General features: G+C 27.0%; 3 protein-coding genes across 3 annotated transcripts in view; 2 read left to right on the plus strand and 1 right to left on the minus strand.

Moving 5' to 3' along the window:
* Positions 1–22,666, plus strand: part of LOC127290321 (E3 ubiquitin-protein ligase MYLIP) — a 210,653-nt gene that overhangs the window by 149,345 nt on the left and 38,642 nt on the right. The window lies entirely within an intron of this gene.
* Positions 1–22,666, plus strand: part of LOC127290329 (histone H2A-like) — a 365,622-nt gene that overhangs the window by 103,386 nt on the left and 239,570 nt on the right. The gene's annotated exons all lie outside the window — the stretch shown is intronic.
* LOC127290327 (uncharacterized) lies at positions 7,264–9,666 on the minus strand. The gene is made up of 5 exons (XM_051318828.1): positions 9,435–9,666; positions 8,369–8,473; positions 8,184–8,273; positions 7,669–7,755; positions 7,264–7,577 (listed from the first exon to the last, which is right to left on the minus strand). Exons 1-5 carry the CDS (start codon positions 9,538–9,540, stop codon positions 7,486–7,488), a joined length of 480 nt encoding a protein of 159 aa, XP_051174785.1. The 5' UTR covers positions 9,541–9,666; the 3' UTR covers positions 7,264–7,485.

Here is a 22,666-nt window from a genome sequence, read left to right on the forward strand (position 1 = left end):
CGTGATCAAATAGAAACTCTATTTCTACCATACCTTTTTCGTTACTTTCCCTGAAGAGGTAAGAAAAGAAAAGTTTTTTGCTTAAAAAATTTCTTGTTTTGAGAACAGAAAAAAAGTATAAGAATTTATTTATATATATATTTTAAAAAAATAACAATTTTTTTTTATAAATAAATAATTTTTTTGGTAATTGTTTATTTATACTTATGTTTACTTATACTTTTTAAAATTTGGATAGGATTTTTTTTAAAAATTTTTTCTTTTAAAATGTATTTGAAAACATTAAGAATATTCGGCTATAATTTTTAGAGTGGGCCTGATGATTTTGTAAGTTTTTTGATACAATTAATTCGATACAAAAGAATAAATTAGCTTGAAACATTAATAATTATAAATTTTTAATTTTAACCTAAAAAGTCATATTTTATTCTGTAAAATAAATATCTTTCTTGTAAGTCCTGCTATTGTGGTAATTTAACCTTAAATTTAACCTTAACCTTAAATACCTTAACATAACCTTAAATTTTCAAGTAATAATATTAAAATTTAAATAACTTATGAATTTTAAAGTAAAAACACGCAATTTTTCGTTTTTATTTTTCACGATTTTTTTTAACTAACTTAAAATAAATTAATTCCTGTAAAATTAATTACATTTTAAAAAACACATCATAAGCTACCTCAAATTAAATTTTTGTGCAAAAATATTCAATACCGGCTGTACAATACACGTTTGAAGACGTCGGGTCTAGCAGACCCTTTGTGTCATTTACGTTCGAAAGCGGAATTGTGCCAGGGTAATGGTTAAAAAAAAACCAAAATTTTTAAAAATTCGGACGTTTTTTAAAAAACAAAAAAATATGTACACTCTCTAAATCTGAATTAGTAAAAATGTTTACTAATTTAAATTAGTGACTCACTTTTTGCTTTAGAATTAGTTAAATTTTACTAATAATTAGTAAAATTTTACTAAAGCCACTAATTTAAATTAGTAAACATTTTTACTAATTCCGATTTAGAGAGCACCTTTTTATTCATGTGAAATCGCCCAAATACATTCAAGATAGGGAAATTTTTTTTCTTTTCATTACTGTAAAGGCATACGGTACTGGACTGAAATGCACATATGTGTATTTAAATTCACATCACGTGAAGCTAAGGCTGTAAACAAATCCACACACGAGGCCAGTGCACTTTTGGTCAGACATTTACCCGTATACATTCGTTGTTCTTCGGGAATAACTTCGACGCCTTCATAATACTATACTCGAGTTGCTCGTATAATGCAACCGTCAGAACGTGGTTATAAAAATAGCCACACACGTAATATATATATATATATATATATATATATATATATATATATATATATATAATACTTATTCCAAAGATGCAGACTAATAAATATACTCTTTATTTTTAAATAGAAGAAGAAATTAGTCTTTAGACTTTAATGAACCGAAAACAATTTTATTCTCAAATTAATAGTACATCCTTGGTATCTATTTTAAAATTATATTGCGAAAAGTGGGACGTGTCTAATTAATTACACAGGCACACAAAAAAAATTCATGTTCTAAGCTTGAGGTTATGACTACTTTATGTTTTTGGGGTCGCTGAAACCAAATCTGAAGTCAGTTTAACCCCATCACGTCAGGTAATTAACATAACCTCAAAAAACCATAAAATTCATTCTAAAAATTTCAAAATCAAGAAAAATTCGAATCCGAGTTCGAATTTGTAAGTCTTACCGTGAATACTTTATGTTTTTCGGGGCACTGAAGCGGAATTTGAAGTCTATTTTACCCCATCACGTTAGGCTTTGGAAGCAAACTAAAAAAATCCCAAAATTTGACCCCAAAATTTTGAAATCAAGAAAAATTCTGATTTATAAGTCTTACCATGTCTACTTTATGTTTTTGGGGTCGCTGAAACCAAATCTGCCCAGTGGGAAATTGCCAAGACTGAATATTGGCTAAATATTGAACCAGTTATTTTTACCAATATTGGTCCAAGGCTGGGAGTGTAGTGACCAATGCCAAGTCTCGAATTTCAATATTGTCCCAATATTCAACCAATATTCAAAAATACAAAAAATCAGACTCCAGCCAAGATTTAAAAATTAATTATTAAAACTGAAATATAATAAAATTTTTGGTTATATATTATATTTTATTATATATAATAACATTATTATTTCCCTTCGCATCAAGAGTTATATATAAAATCATCCGAAATAAACGGAGAAAAAGAAAAAAAATATTTTCTAACGTCCTGCTAGGCATTAACAACTATTAGCTAAATAAAAGAGATATTGTGAAGATTCTGTACATATCGCGGTTACTTATACCCTAACCGGTTGATGTTGTTTATGAGAGAGAAAAACACTGCCATCTGGCGGATAGTTGGAAAGTTAACGTAGCGCGAAATTCAAATTGCGTGAGGGAAAAACTGTAAGTATAAACATTTACTTGAAAATGTATTTACTTAAGAATGCATTCTATTGCATTAAACAAAACTTAATTAATGTTATAATGGTCACAAATAATTTTCTTAATTTTAATTCTTTATACTTACAGTTTTTCCTTCACGCAATTTGAATTTGGCGTTACGGTAACTTTCCAACTATCCGCCAGATGGCAGTGTTTTTCTCTCTCATAAACAACATCAACCGGTTAGGGTATAAGTATCCGCGATATGTACAGAATCTTCACATCTCTCTTTTTTTAGCTGATAGTTTTATAATGCCTAGCAGGACGTTAGAAAATATTTTTTTTCTTTTTCTCCGGTTATTGCGGATGATTTTATATATAACCCTTGATCCGAAGGAAAATAATAATGTTATAATATATAATAAAATATAATATATAAATATAACAAAAAATTTTATTATATTTCAGTTTTAATAATTAATTTTTTTAATCTTGGCTGGAGTCTGATTTGTTGTATTTTTTAATATTGGGTTAATATTAAAATTCAAGCCTTGGCATTGGTCTCTACACTCCCAGACTTGGGCCAATATTGGCTAAAATAATGGACCAAGATTGGCAAAAGTGCTCCCAATATTGAACCAATATTCAGCCAATCGTGCTTTATCCACTGGGTGTTGTCTATTTAAACCTATCACATCAGGCTTTTGACATAACCTTAAAAGAAGCATTAAAAAATCAAATTTTTGAATTTTTCCGAGGTTATGTCAAAAGCCTGACGTGATAGGGTCAAGAAATCTCATTTTTTGGTTTCAGCGACCCCAAAAACATAAAGTAAACATGTAAGACTTTTACAAATCAGAATTTTTCTAGATTTCAAAATTTTGGGGTTAGATTTGGGATTTTTTGTTTTTTCAAAAGCCTGAAGTGATGGGATTAAATAAACCTCAAATTCGGTAAGACTTATAGATCCGAATTTTTCTTGATTTTAAAATTTTAAGGACGAATTTTGAGGTTTTATTGAGGTTATGTCAAATACCTGACATGATGGGGTTAAACCGACTTGAAATTCGGTTTCAGCGACCGCAAAAACATAAAGTAAAATGTCATGAAAATTATATTTCCATGAATAATTCCATTTAAGTCCATAAAAGATTGTTTGCTACATCTTGACAGAAAAATATATATTTTTTTTAATATAAATTCGACATCAAACTATAACACATGGCGCCTTGCAAGAATCTATATTTAGAGAAATTTATTACCCAGATTGCCAACCGGATCAGTGTGTATCGAGCCTCGATCATAAATTGAAGAATAAAAATATCGTTAAAATATAAAATTTATTGCTTTGACGTGAACTTGCTCAAGTTCCTTTCTCTCTCTCTCTCTCTCTCTCTCTCCTTCCTCACATATATAAGAGCTTTGTAAGAAGTTGTAATATCATTAATAAAAAAATACCATATTTCATTAGATCACTCTCTTGTGAACATATATACATATATAATATATATAGGGGAGAATGGGTCTTTCTGACGTAGGGAGTGATCAATTTTGAATAAATTAATAACTCGAATTAATTTCGCTCTCCATTTAAATTTAAATTAATGTGTTTCACTAAACAAAAATTAGTTATTACCGATTAAGGGTAAAACAGTTTTTAAAAAGTTGGTAAAATCACAAAAAATCCTTTGACATCAGTCGGTAAGGTAGATTCCTATGTCGGTAATTTTTATATATACATTTTTAAAAATAAAATTTATTTACCACCAGTCGGTAATGTAGATTTCTAGGTCGGTAATTTTTTATATTTTTATTTTTCAAAATTTTTTACCATCTTATTAATTTTTTAACCATTTATCAATTTGAACAAATAATCTGATTGTATAAGGAGAAAAATTTAACTCAAGGGGTCTAAGAATTGGTTCGTTGTAAGCGGGTTTCCGATATAACGGGGTCCAATGTAAGCAGATATTTTAACACAAACTTATATAGGAAAATTCAAGGGATCGGAAAAAAACCAATGTAAGCGGGAATCTGAATAATGAGGGTTTGATATACGTGGGTTTCCCTATATTTTTGACTAATTCAGTTTTAGAGAGAAAACTAAAATTTTCTTATTACTATTTGAAATTACAAGATAAATTTTTAAATACTTTTAATACTCATTACACAAATAGAAAAAAGTAATTTGAAAATTTCAAATAATAATATATGACGCGCTCCGAGGAAAGGTACCTAAGAAGCAAAAAATTGTAGGTTATGTTTGTGATTTTTAAAGTAAAAATAAACACAAAGAGAATCAACTCTCAATATAAATTATTATTGGTGTTTACATATTCATAACATTGAAAATATTCAATAAAAACTGATTTTACTTTACATAATAAAAAAATAAACTTTTAATTAAGGTAAAATTACGACAAACATAACCTTAAAATGATTTGCTTTTTAGATACCTTTCCTTGGAGCGCGTCACATATTTTTTGTTTAAATAATTTTTACAATTAGGGGCCTTTCATTAATTACGTAAGGGTTCTTAGGGGGAGGGGGGGTTATAAAATCTCTACATGGTCTAACGTCGAGGGGTGGAGGGGGGGGGTAGAAGCTATTCTTACGTAAGATTTAGCCAAGTATTTTCCATTATTTGTATTGTTTGTTATTAATTTTTTAATTACATTAATATTGTTAAAAACTTACGTAAGAAGGGGGAGGGGGGGGGGTTCGAAAAATTTTATGTACTCTTACATGGGGGTAGGGGGATTCAAAATTAGCCAAAATCGTCCTTACATAATTAATGAATGGTCCCTTAACCCTTAACTGACACAACTTCGCGTTCGAACGTAAATGGCACAACGGGTCTGCTGGACCCGGCGTATTTATACTAAAAAATAATGATAATAATAATAAAAATGAAGAATGATTAGATGAAGAATTGCTTTTATAAAAAAAAAAGTATTAAAATTTATAATATTCAATATATTCTGATTATATAAAGGGATTTCAATAAATTCAACAATAAATCTTGATGATGTAAGTTTGAATATTGTTCAAGAGCTGATATTCTCTTATAATATGGAAATTTTCGATTCTAAGCAGGACGCAAAGAGCGATCACGTACATTTTTCGTGCTCAAACAGTCCGCCTTCGCGCTCGACTTCTAATATATCTCGATATATATATATATACAATCGAAAAACTCTCGAACCATCGCATATCGTGCGAATATAAGAAAAGAATACTTTTATCATTCTGCACGGCTATCGATGTCCAAGATTTCTCGAAGGATTTACAGAGGAACTGGCATGAAATGAGAAAAAGAGAAAGAAAAAAAGAGAGTAAGAGAGAGAAAGAGAGAGTGAAAAAGAAGAAAATACTCAAGTCAATTCAAGATCGTTTTGTGAATACCAATACCACCAAAGAACCAACTTCTTTACAAATTACTTAAAAAGAAAAAAAAATTTCTAGCTTTTATAGTGATCTTTCATTTTCTGTTTCTTCATTTTTCCCCCAAGGCAACAACAACAACAATAATAATAATAATAATAATAAAAATAATAATAATAATAATAATTGTCTTTCAAATACGGGAAATGAAAATTTTGTTTCAGTTGTTTTTTTGTTGGTTATTTATTTTTTTTATTTGTAACAAATTTAGCGAAATTTTCTATGACATACAATTTTTGTTAAACTAATTTTTAAGTGAATAAAATTTTTAATTTGTCACAAATAAATTTAGTTAAGAATTTCTAATCAATTTTCATTTAGCTGAATTTTCATTAAGCCGAATATTTTGTTCAACAAAATTTTTATCAAGACAAATTTCTATTAAGCGGAACTAATCGAATTAATTTTGCTCTGCATTTTACCCATTTTTCATACGTTTTTGTCTTTTTTTTTTTTTAAAAAAAAAGGTATAACTTTTTTGTTTTAATCGCTATTAAAAAATGTCAAAGGAAAAAAGTGTTTATTATTAGTCGTGTTTTTCGAAAAAAAATTAAAAATTTTTTTTTTTTGAAAAATGCGAATTTTTAAAATTTTTTTAAATTCAAAATTTAAATAATTTTTTTGTTCTTTTGACGAAATTATTTGACCAACGAACTCAGGCGATATTTTGGTACACTTAAAGTGTATACCAAATTTTAAGTCGATTCATTAAAATTTGTTCGAGTTATTGTCAGAAAAAATTTTGTCTACAGACATACAATAAATAAAAATATAATGTGAGAAAATAAAAACTTTTTTAAAATAGAATGCTTTTATTATGATGTCCTAAAAAGTAATAAATAAAAAAAGTAAAAAAGAAAAATTGTAGAACTGTTTAAAAGTTCAATAAAAGAAAAAACTTGTGAGAATTTATGTTTGACAAAATAAGTTATATATCATTCCAAACATATTTTAATTCAAATCCAATCAAAAAGATCATGACAGTTCTGAGTATTTTTTGAAATTGATTTTTTTTAGTTTCAAGAAAAATTAATTTTTAAAAACATTCAAAGTAGAAACAATTCATCCATTGTAAAATTGCAACTTTGAATGATTTGAATTAAAAATGTTTGGAATAATATAACTTATTTTGTCAAAAATATAAATTCTTTCACGTTTTTTCTTTTATTGAACTTTTAAACAGTTCTATCAGTTTTATCTATTATTTATTATTTGTTTGGACGCCATATTAAAAGCATTATATTTTTTTTTAAATTTATTTTGATACATTATAATTTTATTAAAAAATTATATCAAAAGTATAAAGTAATTTTTTTTTTGGAAATTAAATAATTTTTCTTTTAGGAAGATTATCGAGGTATGAAAAAAGTTATTGTATTCTTACATTTTGAATCATTTTATTTAAATTCCAATTAACAAACATTTTTTCAGATTGCTATAACAAATATATTTTTTTTTTTTAGTTTTATTATCATAGTCATTTTTTTAACCCGGACGTCAGGTATCTAAAAACGCCATATTTGTGCCTTAGGGATAGAAGCTGTATTTTTGTCAAAAACTGTTAAGATATTTTGCCATTCTGTCGAATTGTTTATGACTTGTCACATTTCTAAATTATTTCGCTTAGTTGTTTAAATAACTTATTTTTTGTTAGCATGTTGCAGTAGTAAAGACCATCATCCCCTTTTTTAATACATTTCTCTGCAATTCGAAAGAAATAAAATTATACTTCTATTTAGTAATCTACTATTAATTATTTTATTACATTGGTTTTAATAAAATCCTTAGTTACCTTGTGCATCCATCTTGCTAGTATATGTTTCAAAGCCCCTTCCATAACATATATATAACTTTCGTCTTTTTTTCACTATACATTCCGCTAAAAAAATTTATTTGTATTTTATAAATAGACATTTGATTTTTAAATAATTTTGTACATTTAAATATTTACAATACATACTAACAAATTTTTAAGTTTTAAAAACTAAAAGTCATTCTTCTCAATTGACATACTGATTGATTATTAAAAAATTAAAAACTACTTCCCTGTAACGAAAATTTTAAGCCTTAGTCCGATCGTGGGCAAACAATTTTTTCAATATTTTCGGAATTTAAAAAAAAATTTTTTAAATATTTTTGGTTTTCTTTTATACTACGTACTTTTATGTATTTTGATGCGCTGATTACGAAAATCATAGTGAATCATAGTGACAATACCCGAAAATTTAAGTGCAACTTGCACTTGCTCGATATTTTTATTTTTCATAAATATATCATTATGTACTTAAAAATCAAATCAGACTTTACCTTCAATATCTTCCATTTTTTTTAAACCAACTTCAGGATCATATTTAGAACAATCAAACCAACCATCATCATTCATTTTAATACATATCTCTGCAATTTGAAAGAAATAAAATTATACTTTTATGTTAGTAATCTACTATTATAACTATATTGTATAATATTAGTTCAATAAGATCCTTAGTTACTTCTTGCTTCTTCTAAATTGTAAAATCTTCTAAATCCATCTTTACATTTATAATATTTAATTTCATTTGAAAGCAATGATTTTTTTTCCCCAGTTACGCATTTATCTAAAAAAAATTACCTTTTGTTTTATAAATGGAAATTTAATTTTTAAATAATTTTATATATCTCAATGATTACAATATGAACATACTTAATTACTATATAATAAGGGATTTCATATTTGAAGTGATCAAGATGAAAAAAAATGTTTCTTTTCTATCACGCTTATACTGTTATTATTTTTTCAAGTAAATAATGAAATAAAAAAATTCTTTCAATATTAATTTCGATAACTTTTCTGACGCCCTTTCAATTAATAAAATGCATTTTTTTGAAAAAAAAACTACTAAACCAAATTAGTAAAAAAAACTTACTTTTTTTTTAGAGGAGAGACTAACATTTTTTTTACAAATTGTTTTTTTTTTTTTACAAAATATTGACATTCAATAGAATTACAAATTACCTAAATTTGAGCACGATTATAGAAAAATAATTTTTACCATTTGATCACTAATTAAGAACACAAGTCATCATGAAATTTGCCTTTTTAATTTAAGATACTGCTTATTTGCTGACAAAAAAGTGGGAAAAAAGTTAAAAGTGAACTCTATTACTCTTTTTTTATTTTCTTGAGCAGTATCTCGTATAAATTAAATTAAAAAGAGAATTTTAATTTTTGACCATTTTAGAATTTTTATTTTTTGAAAAAATTAAAATTTTTGAAAATCCATGCAAGAGATTCTTAAGAATCATTAAAAAAAAAAGCGTGGAAAAAAATTGGCGATGAAAAATAGTCAAAATTGTGAAAAAAATAGATATTGAAAATATTAATTTTTTTAAGACTTCAATTTCTAAAATGGTCAAAAATTAAAATTTTATTTTTTTCCACCATCCTGTATGTTTTTAGGACCCAAATTATGCAAGAAAAAAAATTGGGGGTGGTGCCTCCTCTTAAAAATTTTTTATTTTTTTTGTCGATCTATGAAATCAAACAAAACTTTACCTGCGCAGCTTCTTGTTTCTTACCTTTTAAACCATAAATCTCATAACTATCACTAACAGCAGAAACCAATTCATAATTATTAATAATAACACACAAAATAAAACAAATTGCAGAAATTGTTAGTTTCATGTTGAATATTGAAATCTACTTTTGTATTTATAATTTTACAAAGTATAAAACAAAACTAGAAACGAGTCGTTTATGAAATTTATTTTCACAGTTGCGACGAATTTTGTATTCGAGTAAATCTATAGTTGAATTGCACTGCTATTTATACTAAAAACGTTTTTATAGTTTTTTTGTGATAATTTATATGTATTTTTTTATCGACAAAAAGAACGGCATTAAAAATATTACTTTTCATTGCAAAATAATCTCGAATGATTTCAATTACGTATAGCACAGTACAATTTTTTTTCGAATAAACGATAATAAATTTTTAAAATTTTCATTTGAAAATATTAAAAAAACTTCTTCCTTTTTTCATATGAAAATTATCTTTTGCCCATAAAAATTGGAAAGATGCTTAAATCTAAATTAATTTTTCATTTAGGTAATTAAATTTTATATTAATTTAAAAAATTTCCAGACTTTAATTGCGAAAATCCTCTCTCTAAATCTGAATTAGTAAAAATGTTTACTAATTTAAATTAGTAACTCACTTTTTGTTTTAGAATTAGTTAAATTTTACTAATTGTTAGTAAAAGTTACTAATGATTAGTAAAATTTTACTAATTCAGAAGCAAAAAGTGAGTCACTAATTCAAATTAGTAAACATTTTTACTAATTCAGATTTAGAGAGCTTGACAGTTATCAACATATATATGTGCAGTTGTAATAAAATTTTTAAATATTAAAAATAAGAGATTACAGTTTGCTTTTTCATGTTCAAAGTTTATGTTTGTCGATAGTTTTCAATACATAATTGCTTTAAAATTTAAGAAAAAAAAATATATATGAGCAATTCCACGTGAGATTAAGGGATCTATCCTCCAATTCCTTCTATCACAGAAAAAACTAAGTCTCATTTTGATATGCAGCAAAAATGAGTCAATGCTAAACGACATAGACAGTGGCGCCACCAACCTGACTCATTTTTGCTGCATATCAAAATGAGTAGCATACGCTATCATTTTGAGTTCAGGTTTTTTCTGTGATACTACGTTTTTGGGTAGAGGTTATGGGTCTAATTGAGTAAAAAAAATTTTTTTTTAAATATATATTATTTTTCGAGATATTTGCATTAAAAAATTAGTGCAACTTTTTTTTCAATTATTCATAACTTTTTCACTTTTAGTCATTTAGTTCATAAAGGGCTCGTTGGATGCAGATTTTGATAAGCACATGTCTTTGGCTCATATTAAGGAATGTTCATGAATTTTTTCAGCTTAAACGGAGCCCGATAACAAGTTTAAAAATTAAAAACAAATTTAATTTTTTAAAATTAATGTTTTTTCTTAAACTTTAATATTTTCTGAGCAAAAAATGTTTAAGAAACTTTTTGCTTTGACTAAAAGTGAAAAAGTTATGAATAATTGAAAAAAAAGTTGCTCTAATTTTTTAATGCAAATATCTCGAAAAATAATAGGGGAGAGTGGGGTAAAATCGGGTAGGCGGGTCAAACCGGGTACCCCCAGTTTTCCATGATAGGTATTTCCATTTGTGTCGCCTAATTACATATATCTTTTATATTACAACCAACATCATTTTAATTATATAACCACTATATAAAAATTTACATTTTGTTAAAAAATGCAGTCCGGGGCAAAACCAGGTACCAAACGATGGGGCAAAACCGAATATATATATATAAATACATTACACTATGCATATTTAAATTTTTTCTCCATAAAGAATCGACATGTATGTTCCGATATCGATGTTTAACTTGCGATATATCAGTTATTTACCATATCGATAAATAAACGATAAAAAATTAATAAAAATATGAAAAATTTCGGTTTAAAAGATTTAACTGCTGTTATTCATTATTAATATACAATATATTTTAATTAAATTTATTGAATATTAATTATTTTCTATAATTTAAGTGATATATAATAATAATTGAACAAAAAGTTAAAGAATATTCAATGATTTATATATTTTCTTGATAGTACCCGGTTTTGCCCCACCATCGGGGCAAAACCGGGCACTTTGCATTTTTTTGAAAAACCTCATTTAAATTGATCAAAAAATTTTTTTTCATGCAATTGACCTTATTTTCTCATTCTCTAATGTTCAAGGAAGAATTTTCAACGAGATTTGAACTAATTTATTTGATAGATTCTTTGTAAACCGAGAATTCCAAAAAGGTACACGGTTTTGCCCCACTCTCCCCTAAATATTTTTTTTACTCAATTAGACCCATAACCTCTACCCAAAAAAATAGTATAGAAGGAATCGGAGGATAGACCCCTCAATCTAACGTGGAATTGCTCATATATTTTTAAAGAGAATGTTTTTAAAATAAAAATTCTATACTTAACTTCTATATACTATGAATTTTACTTTATAAAATTCGGTTTAATATTTGTAATTCTTTTATAAAATTCATTTAAACTAAAATTCGCCATTAGATCTACTGTAAAATTCCAACTAATGAGTTTTAGGGAATATTTATGAGTCTCAAGATTTGTATAAAAATATATATATATATATATATATATCTTTAAATTGCATTTTCTCCAAAGGTAAAGCTTTTCCTCTAAATAATCTCAACCTCAAAAGAAAATAGAAGAAGAAAAAAAACATCAAAAGAACATTTTACACTGTAAATTTCAACTTCATTAAAATTCATTTGAAAATCTGCCTAATTCAAAAGATCCCACTACGCTGCATATGAATTCCAAATGTAAAATTTACATCAAACTTTTTTCATATATATACACCCAAAACCCTATGCGGATCAAAAAATCTTCATTTAACATTTTTAATAAAAAATTGTATAATATTGACATTATTATTATTATTTGGTGAAACAAAAAATGCAATTTTTCTTTTATCTCAATTAAAATAGATATATACGGGTCGTGCATTTTAATTGCTCGTGAAATATAATCGACTATCGAAGCTGTACAATCGCGCGTGAAATTGAAATTTCTTTGCCGACTTGAATAAACTAGATTCATGAATATTCAAATACTGACTGAGATGATTGTTTTTTTTTCTTTTTTTTTTTTTTTTTTAACAAAAAGATATCAGCAGCTAACAAATATGCAGCTGGGTAAAACAATAAGTAAGAACCACGCATTTGCCTTATATTCTAATGTAAAATATTAATCTCACTGTGCGAGGGGGTGAAAAAAATGAAAATCACCAGAGGGAGAGGATAAAATAAATTCTTGTTAATTCCATATGACATCGAGGACAAATGAGAATCGTGCTTTAAGTGCAAATTCTGGTCTTACGATGCCAAAAATTTTCTCCTTGCACACTTTATGTACTATATAGGATATATATATATATGTACACCTCGTCTTCAAATACTTCCACTTATGATTTGTGTTTTTCATTTTCGTACTCTACTTGCAAATATACTTTTTAATATCTCTTGTTACTCAACTTTTCTCGTTAAAATTGAATAGTCAAATTTTAATTATAATATATAGGGAACCATAAAATATAATATAAAATTAGTTTGACAAAAAAAATTATTGTTTTGTAGAAATATTTACTTGAACCAAGAAATTTTTTTTTAAACCAAACTGTATTTTAACCAATAATTTCTGTATTTTAAACAAATACCATGACAAATAATAACACAGCGACACAAAAGAAAAGTTCTGACCTAGAGATCTGACTATGTTTATTATACGTTTTTGGGGTCGCTGAATTCGAATCCGGGGTCCGTTTGACCCCCCATCAGATCAGGATTTTGACATAACCTCTAAAAACCAATATGGCGGACACTTTTTGGAAAAATTCATCGGATTCGCTTAAAACTCGTTAGTCGTAGGTTTTCGGGGTCGTTAATTACGAATCTGTTTTTATTTTTTCAAAATTCAAAATGGCGGACACTTTTTGGGAAAATTTATCAGATATGTTTGAAAGTCGTTACTCGGGGGTTTTTGGGGTCGTTGGTTGTGAATGTAATGGGGTTAAATACACGGAGAGAAATAATTGGTTTGGGTATGCTAAGTATAGGATAGGGTAGCAATTTTTATTGGGTTCTATAGCGCGATCAAATTAGTTTTCTGCTGCAACTATTTCTGTTGCATACTCTCAAGTTGGATACTGTAACAAATTTCGATAGCTAGTATATACATTCCGTTGAATGCCTCATCCATCTCTCTTGCGCACAGTTACCTTTAATTTTGTTAGTACAACTATTTTGATTGGTGGGATATCTATCCTTTTTTTAATAATATTTAGAAAAAAATAGATTTAATTCAATAAAAATATCTTTCATACACGATACGATAATAAATGTTTTTTTACTATAAAAACCAACATTTACTTGACCGGATATGAAATTTTTTTATTTGATTCCATTTATATAGTCACTTAAATGGTAAATAATAATTCATTTATAGACATCAGTGAAATCAATTTATTCAAAAATAATAATTTGGGAAAATAAAGCTGTTTCTCTCACACGATAATTTGATAACACAAGACATGCTGTTTACATATCAAGTCACTCGAATGAAAACTTTCTTAAATGCTATTTTTACGAAAAGCAAATTCTTGTGAATGAAAGTTTTGAGAAAAAGAATTTCTACCAAATAACATGCATAAAATAAATACAATGATAAATAAATAAAATATGGGAAATAATGATGATCCAGAAAGCATGTGCAGTAAGGTTAGAGGTTAGAGTCAAGCATTTGTATATTCATCAAGGATAATAAAAACTTACCTCGAAATGTTTTGATTAAAAAGTCTGCATGCTCCGGTGCAACGACTTGTAGAAATTTTATTGTGCTTTCGTCCATTTTTTATCACAATAATTAACATGATTAACACTTTTCACGAGACGCGACGATATGAACCGTCATTACAAGCGCGGCATCCATATGCAATTAACACAATGCGCTTGCGCGTCACATGACTTACCGGTATGCTTCTCAATTGGTTGCCTCAAGCAACTTGGTTGATGACGGTGGCCTACTACAAGCATGCAATATCCAATTCGAATATAAATTTTAAAATGATAATGTGACCAACGGTGATGGTTGATGTATCATTTTAGATAGATGTTACAACAAATTCTCTGTTATCCAATAAAAAATGGATACATAAAATACTGATCTGATGGGGGTCAAATGGACCCCGGATTCGAATTCAGTGACACCATAAACGTATAGTAAACATAGTCAGACCTCTATAGGTCAGAACTTTTTTTTTTGTCTGGCTGTGTAATTATTTGATACATATAAATATTTATTTGATAATAGTCGCAAGTAACCGATTATTTGAATAAAATAAATTATTTTTTCTGCGCAAAAGAAACGATTTCTTTGATTGAAAAGAATTTTTTTCTCTCGCACTAGAAACATATGTTTTTTTTTCCTTTTATCAAAATGGATTTGCATGTGTTCTTCAGTCACTCTTCGTCAAGTCTGTCAGATTTAAGCACCTTTTTTTATCATTAAACTGAGCTCACCTCCCTCAAGTACATGAGACACTTTAACCGCGTACTGCATTAGTCAGCTTGATTAATGGATCTCCATATCGTTACGCAGACCTACTATCATGGATCACTTTACTCAACTCAACTTAACTCAACTCTCTGCTATATATACGCAGTCTCTGCGAGTTCTGAACTTTCCAAGCTTTTTCTAAAATTCATCCATTTGCTTGTGACTGTCAACCAAAATAAATGACTGCTTCACGCGCGCGGAGAAAAGAAGTCATATGACTTTACCTGAGCTCTAAAGGTATAACAAAACAAAAAAGAAATTGAAAAATTTCATATTATAATTTCTTTTTTTTGTATTTTTTATATAAAAATAAAAAAAAATTCTAATAAAAATTTTTGTAAAAAAGAATAAGAACAATAATTTTTATAAACAATTTTTAAAAATGTGTAAATTTTCATTTTTTCGAATTTTCGGTTCGCGTGAATAAGTTTTAAAAATAAGTTAGAATTTGAATTTAAAACAGAATATCATTCGATATAATTAATTCATTGAGCTGAATTTTATTTATTTGAATTATTATTTTGTAAAATTTTCATTAAATCGATTTTCAATTTTACAGAATTTTCATATAATCAAAAATTCACTTTACAAAATTTTTATTTCTTCGAATTGTCATTTAAAAGAATTTTTACTTGCTCGAATTTTCATTTAATATGAATGTCTTGTTTTAAGACACAATTGCGATATTTTAAACGCAGAAAATATCTTAAAATAAGACGTTTTTCACGCACTTTTAAGACGGACAGTTTTTGCAGTAATAGAAATTAATATATAAATTAATAATAATATCATGAGTTATTAAAATTAAAAAAAAACTTGCCAATATTGATGCAAAAAAATTTAATGAATTTAAAAAAAAATCCACTCTGTTTACCTGAAACATAAAATAAATTCAATTTATAATTAAAATTTTAATTAAACACTAAATAATTATTTTAAATCTATTTTATCGATGTAATCCATCAAAATCGGCTTCATCAGCAGTCGATAAAACAGTTTTAAATTTATGTAAACCGTCAAATCAGTTTTACCTGTAGTCGGTATAATAGTTTTGTCGGTGGAATTATTGCTTATTTAATAATCAGTCAATTCTATATTATTAGAACTCGGTAAAAAGTTTTATCAGTAGTAGGATAAACAATTTTTTGAACCAATCATTATTATCGATTTAATCGGTCAAATCTGTTTTATCAGCAGTCGATAAAATAGTTTTGACTAAGAATTATCATCGATTTAAGAACTATTATTCATTTACTCAGTATAATCTGTTTTATCAGCCGTCGGTAAAAAAGATTTTACAACTTAAAAATTAGACACGCGAAGGGTTCCGTACACAAAGCGAACTTATTTGTTATAAAAGCAAATGTTTAAAAAATATAAGTTTTGTATGTCAAATAATATAACAACAATTTTGTAAAAAAAAAAATTAAGATTTTTGGAGAATGGCCTGAATTTTTTTTGAATAATTTTATTTTAAACACTGATTTTTGAAGAAATGGTAAACATTTCTTTTAAAATAGAAGAAATAGAAAAATATTCCAATAATTCTAAAGTAAAACCGGATAAAAATTTAATTTTTTATTGTAATAATGAATAAAACAATATTTCCAACTGAACATTTTGATTGAATAAAATTACTTTAAAAAAAAAAACAATTATTAAGGTGACATTGTATTAACATTTTTAAAACGTATTAAATAGAAACCCAATTTCGTAATTTCAATTGGGTCATAATAATCAATAAATAAAACATATTCATTTGTTTGATCAGAGTATACATATAGGAATTGAATCAGGGCCAAAAATCTACTAGATTATCTGTGCCAATTGGATTTCCGTCTTTATACAGCATCCACTGTTTGTACATCTAAAATATATATATACACATACGCTACACATTCAAAAAAAATTTTACATTTTCGTATCATTTTATTTTCGCACTACATTTTGTTTCAAATAACAGAAAAAAATTTTGATCTAATAAAACAATTTTTTTATATAAAAATGTTGAAGGAAAAAAAATACAAAAAGAGGTGAAAAATTAGGGTATAACAGCAACTAAATTATAAAACAATATTTGCTTCGTGTAAAATGAAAAAAATTTGAAAAGAATTTTGTATATATTCTTTGCATCAGTCCGTATGTTTAGAAATTTAAAGTGATTTATTACAATTTAAAAATAGGTTTTGAACAACAAAAAATAAAATTTCTTACACCCTAAAAAATCTTCACCTAAATCACCGATATATTTCACTAAAATAGCAAAAGTTTTCGCTATTCTAGAGAAATATATCGCTATTCCAGATGAAGATTTTTTTTGCGTGTAGTTAAAATTTTTTTGGGGTTGGTATATGATTTTGACACAATTTTGACCACAACAACTTTTGGACGAAACACGATAACGTTTATGATAAACGATTTTTAAAGAAATAATTTTTTAAAATGAAAAATTTTATAATTTTTTGTTGTTTTCATTAATCAACAATTATAAAAAAAAAATTTTTAGTAAAAAAATTAAAGAATTTTTCATTTGAAAAAATTATTTCTTTAAAAATCGTTTATCATAAACGTTGCGTATACTTCAGCTTCGTGAACGAAACTCAATGAACTGCGACTTATATTAATTTTCGAAATAAAATGTGTGTCAGTGTATCGAAAATTTTGTTTCATAAAAAATAATTTTTTTTTTATATATATACTGTTAGTGAATAAGTTTTCAATTAATTTTGTCTCGCATTTTAATGGTTTTGCTTTTAATTAAAAAAACGAAACTTGCATACAACAAATATTCCACATAGGAAATATGATTTTTTTTCCTTCTCACAAAAAGGATTGATCGAACGAAAATTTTATATAAATGGAATATCATATATATATGGGGCATTCCACGTCAACGAGAGACCCCCCGCCCCCAGAATAGATTTAAATGAAAAAAGTTCAAATACGGCTTAAAATTTAGGTAATTACATCTACTTTAAAATGCAAAGTGGCAAAATAAAAAATTCAAGATGGCGGATCCAATATGGTGAAAAAAGTAAAAAAAAATGCTTGAATTCACTTGAAATTTGTTACTCGGGGGTTTTTAGGGTCGCTAAACACAAATATGAAATCAGATTTTTAATATTAAAAATGGCGGATCCAATATGGTGGCCGATTTTTAAAAATTTTAACAAATTTCAATAAAACGTATCTTATGGTGCTTTGTAGGGTTGTAAAAAGTTCTAAAGGTTTTAAATTGAATTAGAAATTTAGGTAATTACTCCTACTTTAAAATGCTAAGTGTGAAAATAAAAAATTCAAGATGGCGGATCCAATATGGTGAAAGAAGTAACAAAAAAAGCTATAATTCAATTGAAATTTGTCACTCAGGGGTTTTTAGGGTCGCTGAACACTAATCTGACATCAGATTTTAAATATTCAAAATGGCGGATCCAATATGGCGACCGATTTTTAAAAACCGAAACAAATTTAAATAAAAATTGGATTACGAGAGTTCGTAGGGTTGTAAGAAGTTCCAAAGGTTTTTTATTGAGATAGAAATTTAGGTAATTAGACATACTTTAAAATAAAAAATGGCCAAACACAGATTTCATAATGGTGAACCTAATATGACAGAAGAAGTAAAAAAAAATCTTCAATTCAATTGAAATTTGTCCCTCGGGACTAAGATAAATAGGCCTTACTTTTACTAGTTGGATTTTTACCTTTTCCTACTTTAACTAGTTGGATTTTTACCCTTTCTTACTTTAACTAGTTGGAACCTAAATTGATCTTGCCTTAATCGGTTGGACTCTTTATGTCTTACTTTCACTAGTTGGATTTTTATCCTTTCTTACTTTTACTAGTTGGAACCTAAATTGGTCTTGCCTTAATTGGTTGGACTCTATATGTCTCACTTTCACTAGTTGGATTTTACCCTTTCCTACTTTTACTAGTTGGAACCTATGTCTTACTTTTACTAGTTGGATTATTACCCATTTTGAATATTTAAAATCTGATGTCAGATTAGTGTTCAGCGACCCTAAAAACCCCTGAGTGACAAATTTCAATTGAATTATATCTTTTTTTGTTACTTCTTTCACCATATTGGATCCGCCATCTTGAATTTTTATTTTGACACTTAGCATTTTAAAGTAGGAGTAATTACCTAAATTTCAAATTCAATTTAAAACCTTTAGAACTTTTTACAACCCTACAAAGCACCATAAGATACGTTTTATTGAAATTTGTTAAAATTTTTAAAAATCGGCCACCATATTGGATCCGCCATTTTTAATATTAAAAATCTGATTTCATATTTGTGTTTAGCGACCCTAAAAACCCCCGAGTAACAAATTTCAAGTGAATTCAAGCATTTTTTTTTTACTTTTTTCACCATATTGGATCCGCCATCTTGAATTTTTTATTTTGCCACTTTGCATTTTAAAGTAGATGTAATTACCTAAATTTTAAGCCGTATTTGAACTTTTTTCATTTAAATCTATTCTGGGGGCGGGGGGTCTCTCGTTGACGTGGAATGCCCCATATATATATATATACATTGAATTTCCTGTCCACGGGCTTAAAATTCAGAGCACAGGGGAAAATGATTTCATTTATATTCGTTTTTTACGACATCAAATCAGGATATAGAGTCTCAGGATCCATGTGAATCGAGATATTTGCTAACTCCGGGGCTGCGCTCCATCAACAAATTTCTGACCCAACGAGAAACTGTTTGTTGAGGAAGGAAGTATTCGGCAGTTTTATTGATCACAAAGTGCTGCTGTGTCGAGAGGAAAAAGAAGAAGAAGAAGAAGTAAAAGAAAAAAAAAGTGCACTACCATCAGAAATAACTCGGGGCTACGAAACTACTTTCCATCCCTTCAAGGAAGTTCAATATTTATTCGTCTATACCATATTCTATATATAAGGCTTCTCCTTTCGTACTTCTTTCTTGACATATATATATATAAATAAAAGTATAAATGTCTCATCTCTTTCTTTATTTTGAAGAAAGGATCTTGAATTTTTGGTCAGGAACAGTCAAGCCTCTCAAAGTTTATACGATATGACTTTTTATCCGCACAAAACTTCTTTTACTTAAAACATTTTCTTTTTAAAAAGAGAAATCGAATGGAAAAAAAAACGACAAAAGCCATTTTCCACACAGCTTTTTGAAAAATTGACAATGTTCTCTCATCGCGTTTTATATAAATTGAGAAACATTACAATTTCATTCAAATGCACGTGACTGGCTTTATATATATATCTTTCTATTATATACCCTTAAGCCATCATTTTTAAAAAAGAGAACGGATTTTCTCCAAGTTTTAAATGGCATAATACTGAAGTATTTGACCTCAAAAAAAATTTTCATTTTAAATAATTTTATTACATATAATTATTTTTGAAACAAATTTTCATTTTTCGAATTAGCACTAAGAATTTTTTTTCTTAAACGAATTTTTACTTAAGGCCAGGTCCAAGTGAGGCAGCGCCATCTACATTGAAACTAAAATTTTGGAAAATTTTCAACAGCCTTTTCTTGAAAACAAGAAGGTAAAATGCTTTTTCCTTTATGGATAATTGATTATTGGCAAGATATACACCAGCTAAAACTTTTTTTGAGTTAAAATAATAAAAAAAATTTCATGTCAATAAATTAAATATGAGCACTTTTTTCACAAAAACTGTAACAGTACTTTCTCAGAAATTACAATCAAAAATGCAATTTCCATTTGGAAAATTAATAAACGCTAAAAAATACACGACCTAAGATTTACCAATCACGAAAATAAAAAAGAAAAAGTATTTTAACATAACATATTTTACTCATTATGACAGCCGTTTGGCAGGTTATATATGTCACCAGACGTTTCGCAGTTTTGCCGAAAGGAGGAGATTGGCGCTGTTGCTAACCACCTGAATTACATAATCTACCAAAGGGCTGTCACAATCAGTAAAGCAGTATCAATATGTTAAATATTTAATAAAAAATTTTTTTTGTTATTTTCGTGATTGGTAAATCTTAGATCGTGTATTTTTTAGCGTTTATTAATTTTCCAAATGGAAATTGCATTTTTGATTGTAATTTCTGAGAAAGTACTGTTACAGTTTTTGTGAAAAAAGTGCTCATATTTAATTTATTGACATGAAATTTTTTTTACTATTTTAATTCAAAAAAAGTTTTAGCTGGTGTATATCTTGCCAATAATCAATTATCCATAAAGGAAAAAGCATTTTACCATCTTGTTTTCAAGAAAAGGCTGTTAAAAATTTTTCAAAATTTTAGTATCAATGTAGATGGCGCTGCCTCACTTGGACCTGGCCTTAACAGATTTTTTAGGTGTCGAATTTTTGTTTGTGCAGAATTTTTATACTCAAAAATTTCTCTTTACACAAATTTTTATTTAAAAAATTCGAATTTAACCAAATATTAATTTAGCAGATTTCTCATTCAATAGAATTTTAAATGATTTTAATTTTAAAATTGTAGAATTTCCGGAACGCATGATTATGTTCTAAAAATCATTAGTTAGAATTTTCATTTTATGGAATTTCATTTGTCATAATTATTTTTGAGCCGAAATTTTATTTGCACGAATTTTTATTTGATAGTTGAAACCGAAACTACAAATGGCCAAATAAACATAACCTACAAAAGAGATTTTGCCGCACTTTTTAAAATACGACCAATCAGAAATTATTAAGAAAATTATGATTGGTTAATTCTAAAATTCGTGCCAAACTATTTTTGTAGGTTATGTTTGTAATCATTTGCAATTTCGAACAAATGAAAATTCGGCTTTTAAGAATTCAATTAACTAACAAATTGGTGCAAATAAAAAAAAAAATAAACAAAAAGAAAATTGACAAAAAGATTTTGCCGCTAGTTTCAAAATTAACCAATCACAATACTCTATTGATAATTTCTGATTGGTTATTTTTAAAATTGGCGGCAAAATCATTTTGTAGGTTATGTTTATTTGGACATTTGCAACATCGCGGACAAATGGAAATTCGGCGTTTTAAGATTTCTATCAAATAACAATTTGTGTAAATAAAATAAACGAAAAAATGAAGATTCGGTGAATTGTAAATTTTGGTATTTAAAAATTTTGAATTGCATAAAATTTTTTTGAATGAGAAGTTCGCGCTAAATTAATATTCAATTAAATCAGAATTTCAATTTTTTAAATAAATTGCCTAAAAAATCAGAAAGGTATAAACATTCGTTTAGAAAAAAAATTCCGTCAAATGCTAATTCGAAAAATGAAAATTCGTCTAAAAAAATAATCGAGCATTATTTTTATTCTTAAATAAATATTTAAATAAAAATTATTTTATAAAAATTTAATTTATACTTTCATTTAAATTCCTAAAAAAATTCTGTCAAAATGAGACTTTGGTTAAATAAAAATTTAATGTGATTTCAATTTTCAATTGTTGTCAAGACGAATAGCGAGAGGAGAGATGATGTGAAATTTTCGGGGATTTATATTATCAAATAATAATAGAACTTGTAATCATTCATCGGTGAATCCAGGGGACCGCTCTCGTTAAATTATTCTTTATTGGATGTATAAATTATTCCATATAATGAAAATTTATCTTCATAACGGCGAAGC

Source organism: Leptopilina boulardi, unplaced genomic scaffold (genome assembly GCF_019393585.1).
Source record: "Leptopilina boulardi isolate dan_hultmark-lab unplaced genomic scaffold, ZJU_Lbou_2.1 LbouV2_59, whole genome shotgun sequence".
In the NCBI taxonomy this organism is placed as follows: Eukaryota; Metazoa; Arthropoda; class Insecta; order Hymenoptera; family Figitidae; genus Leptopilina; species Leptopilina boulardi.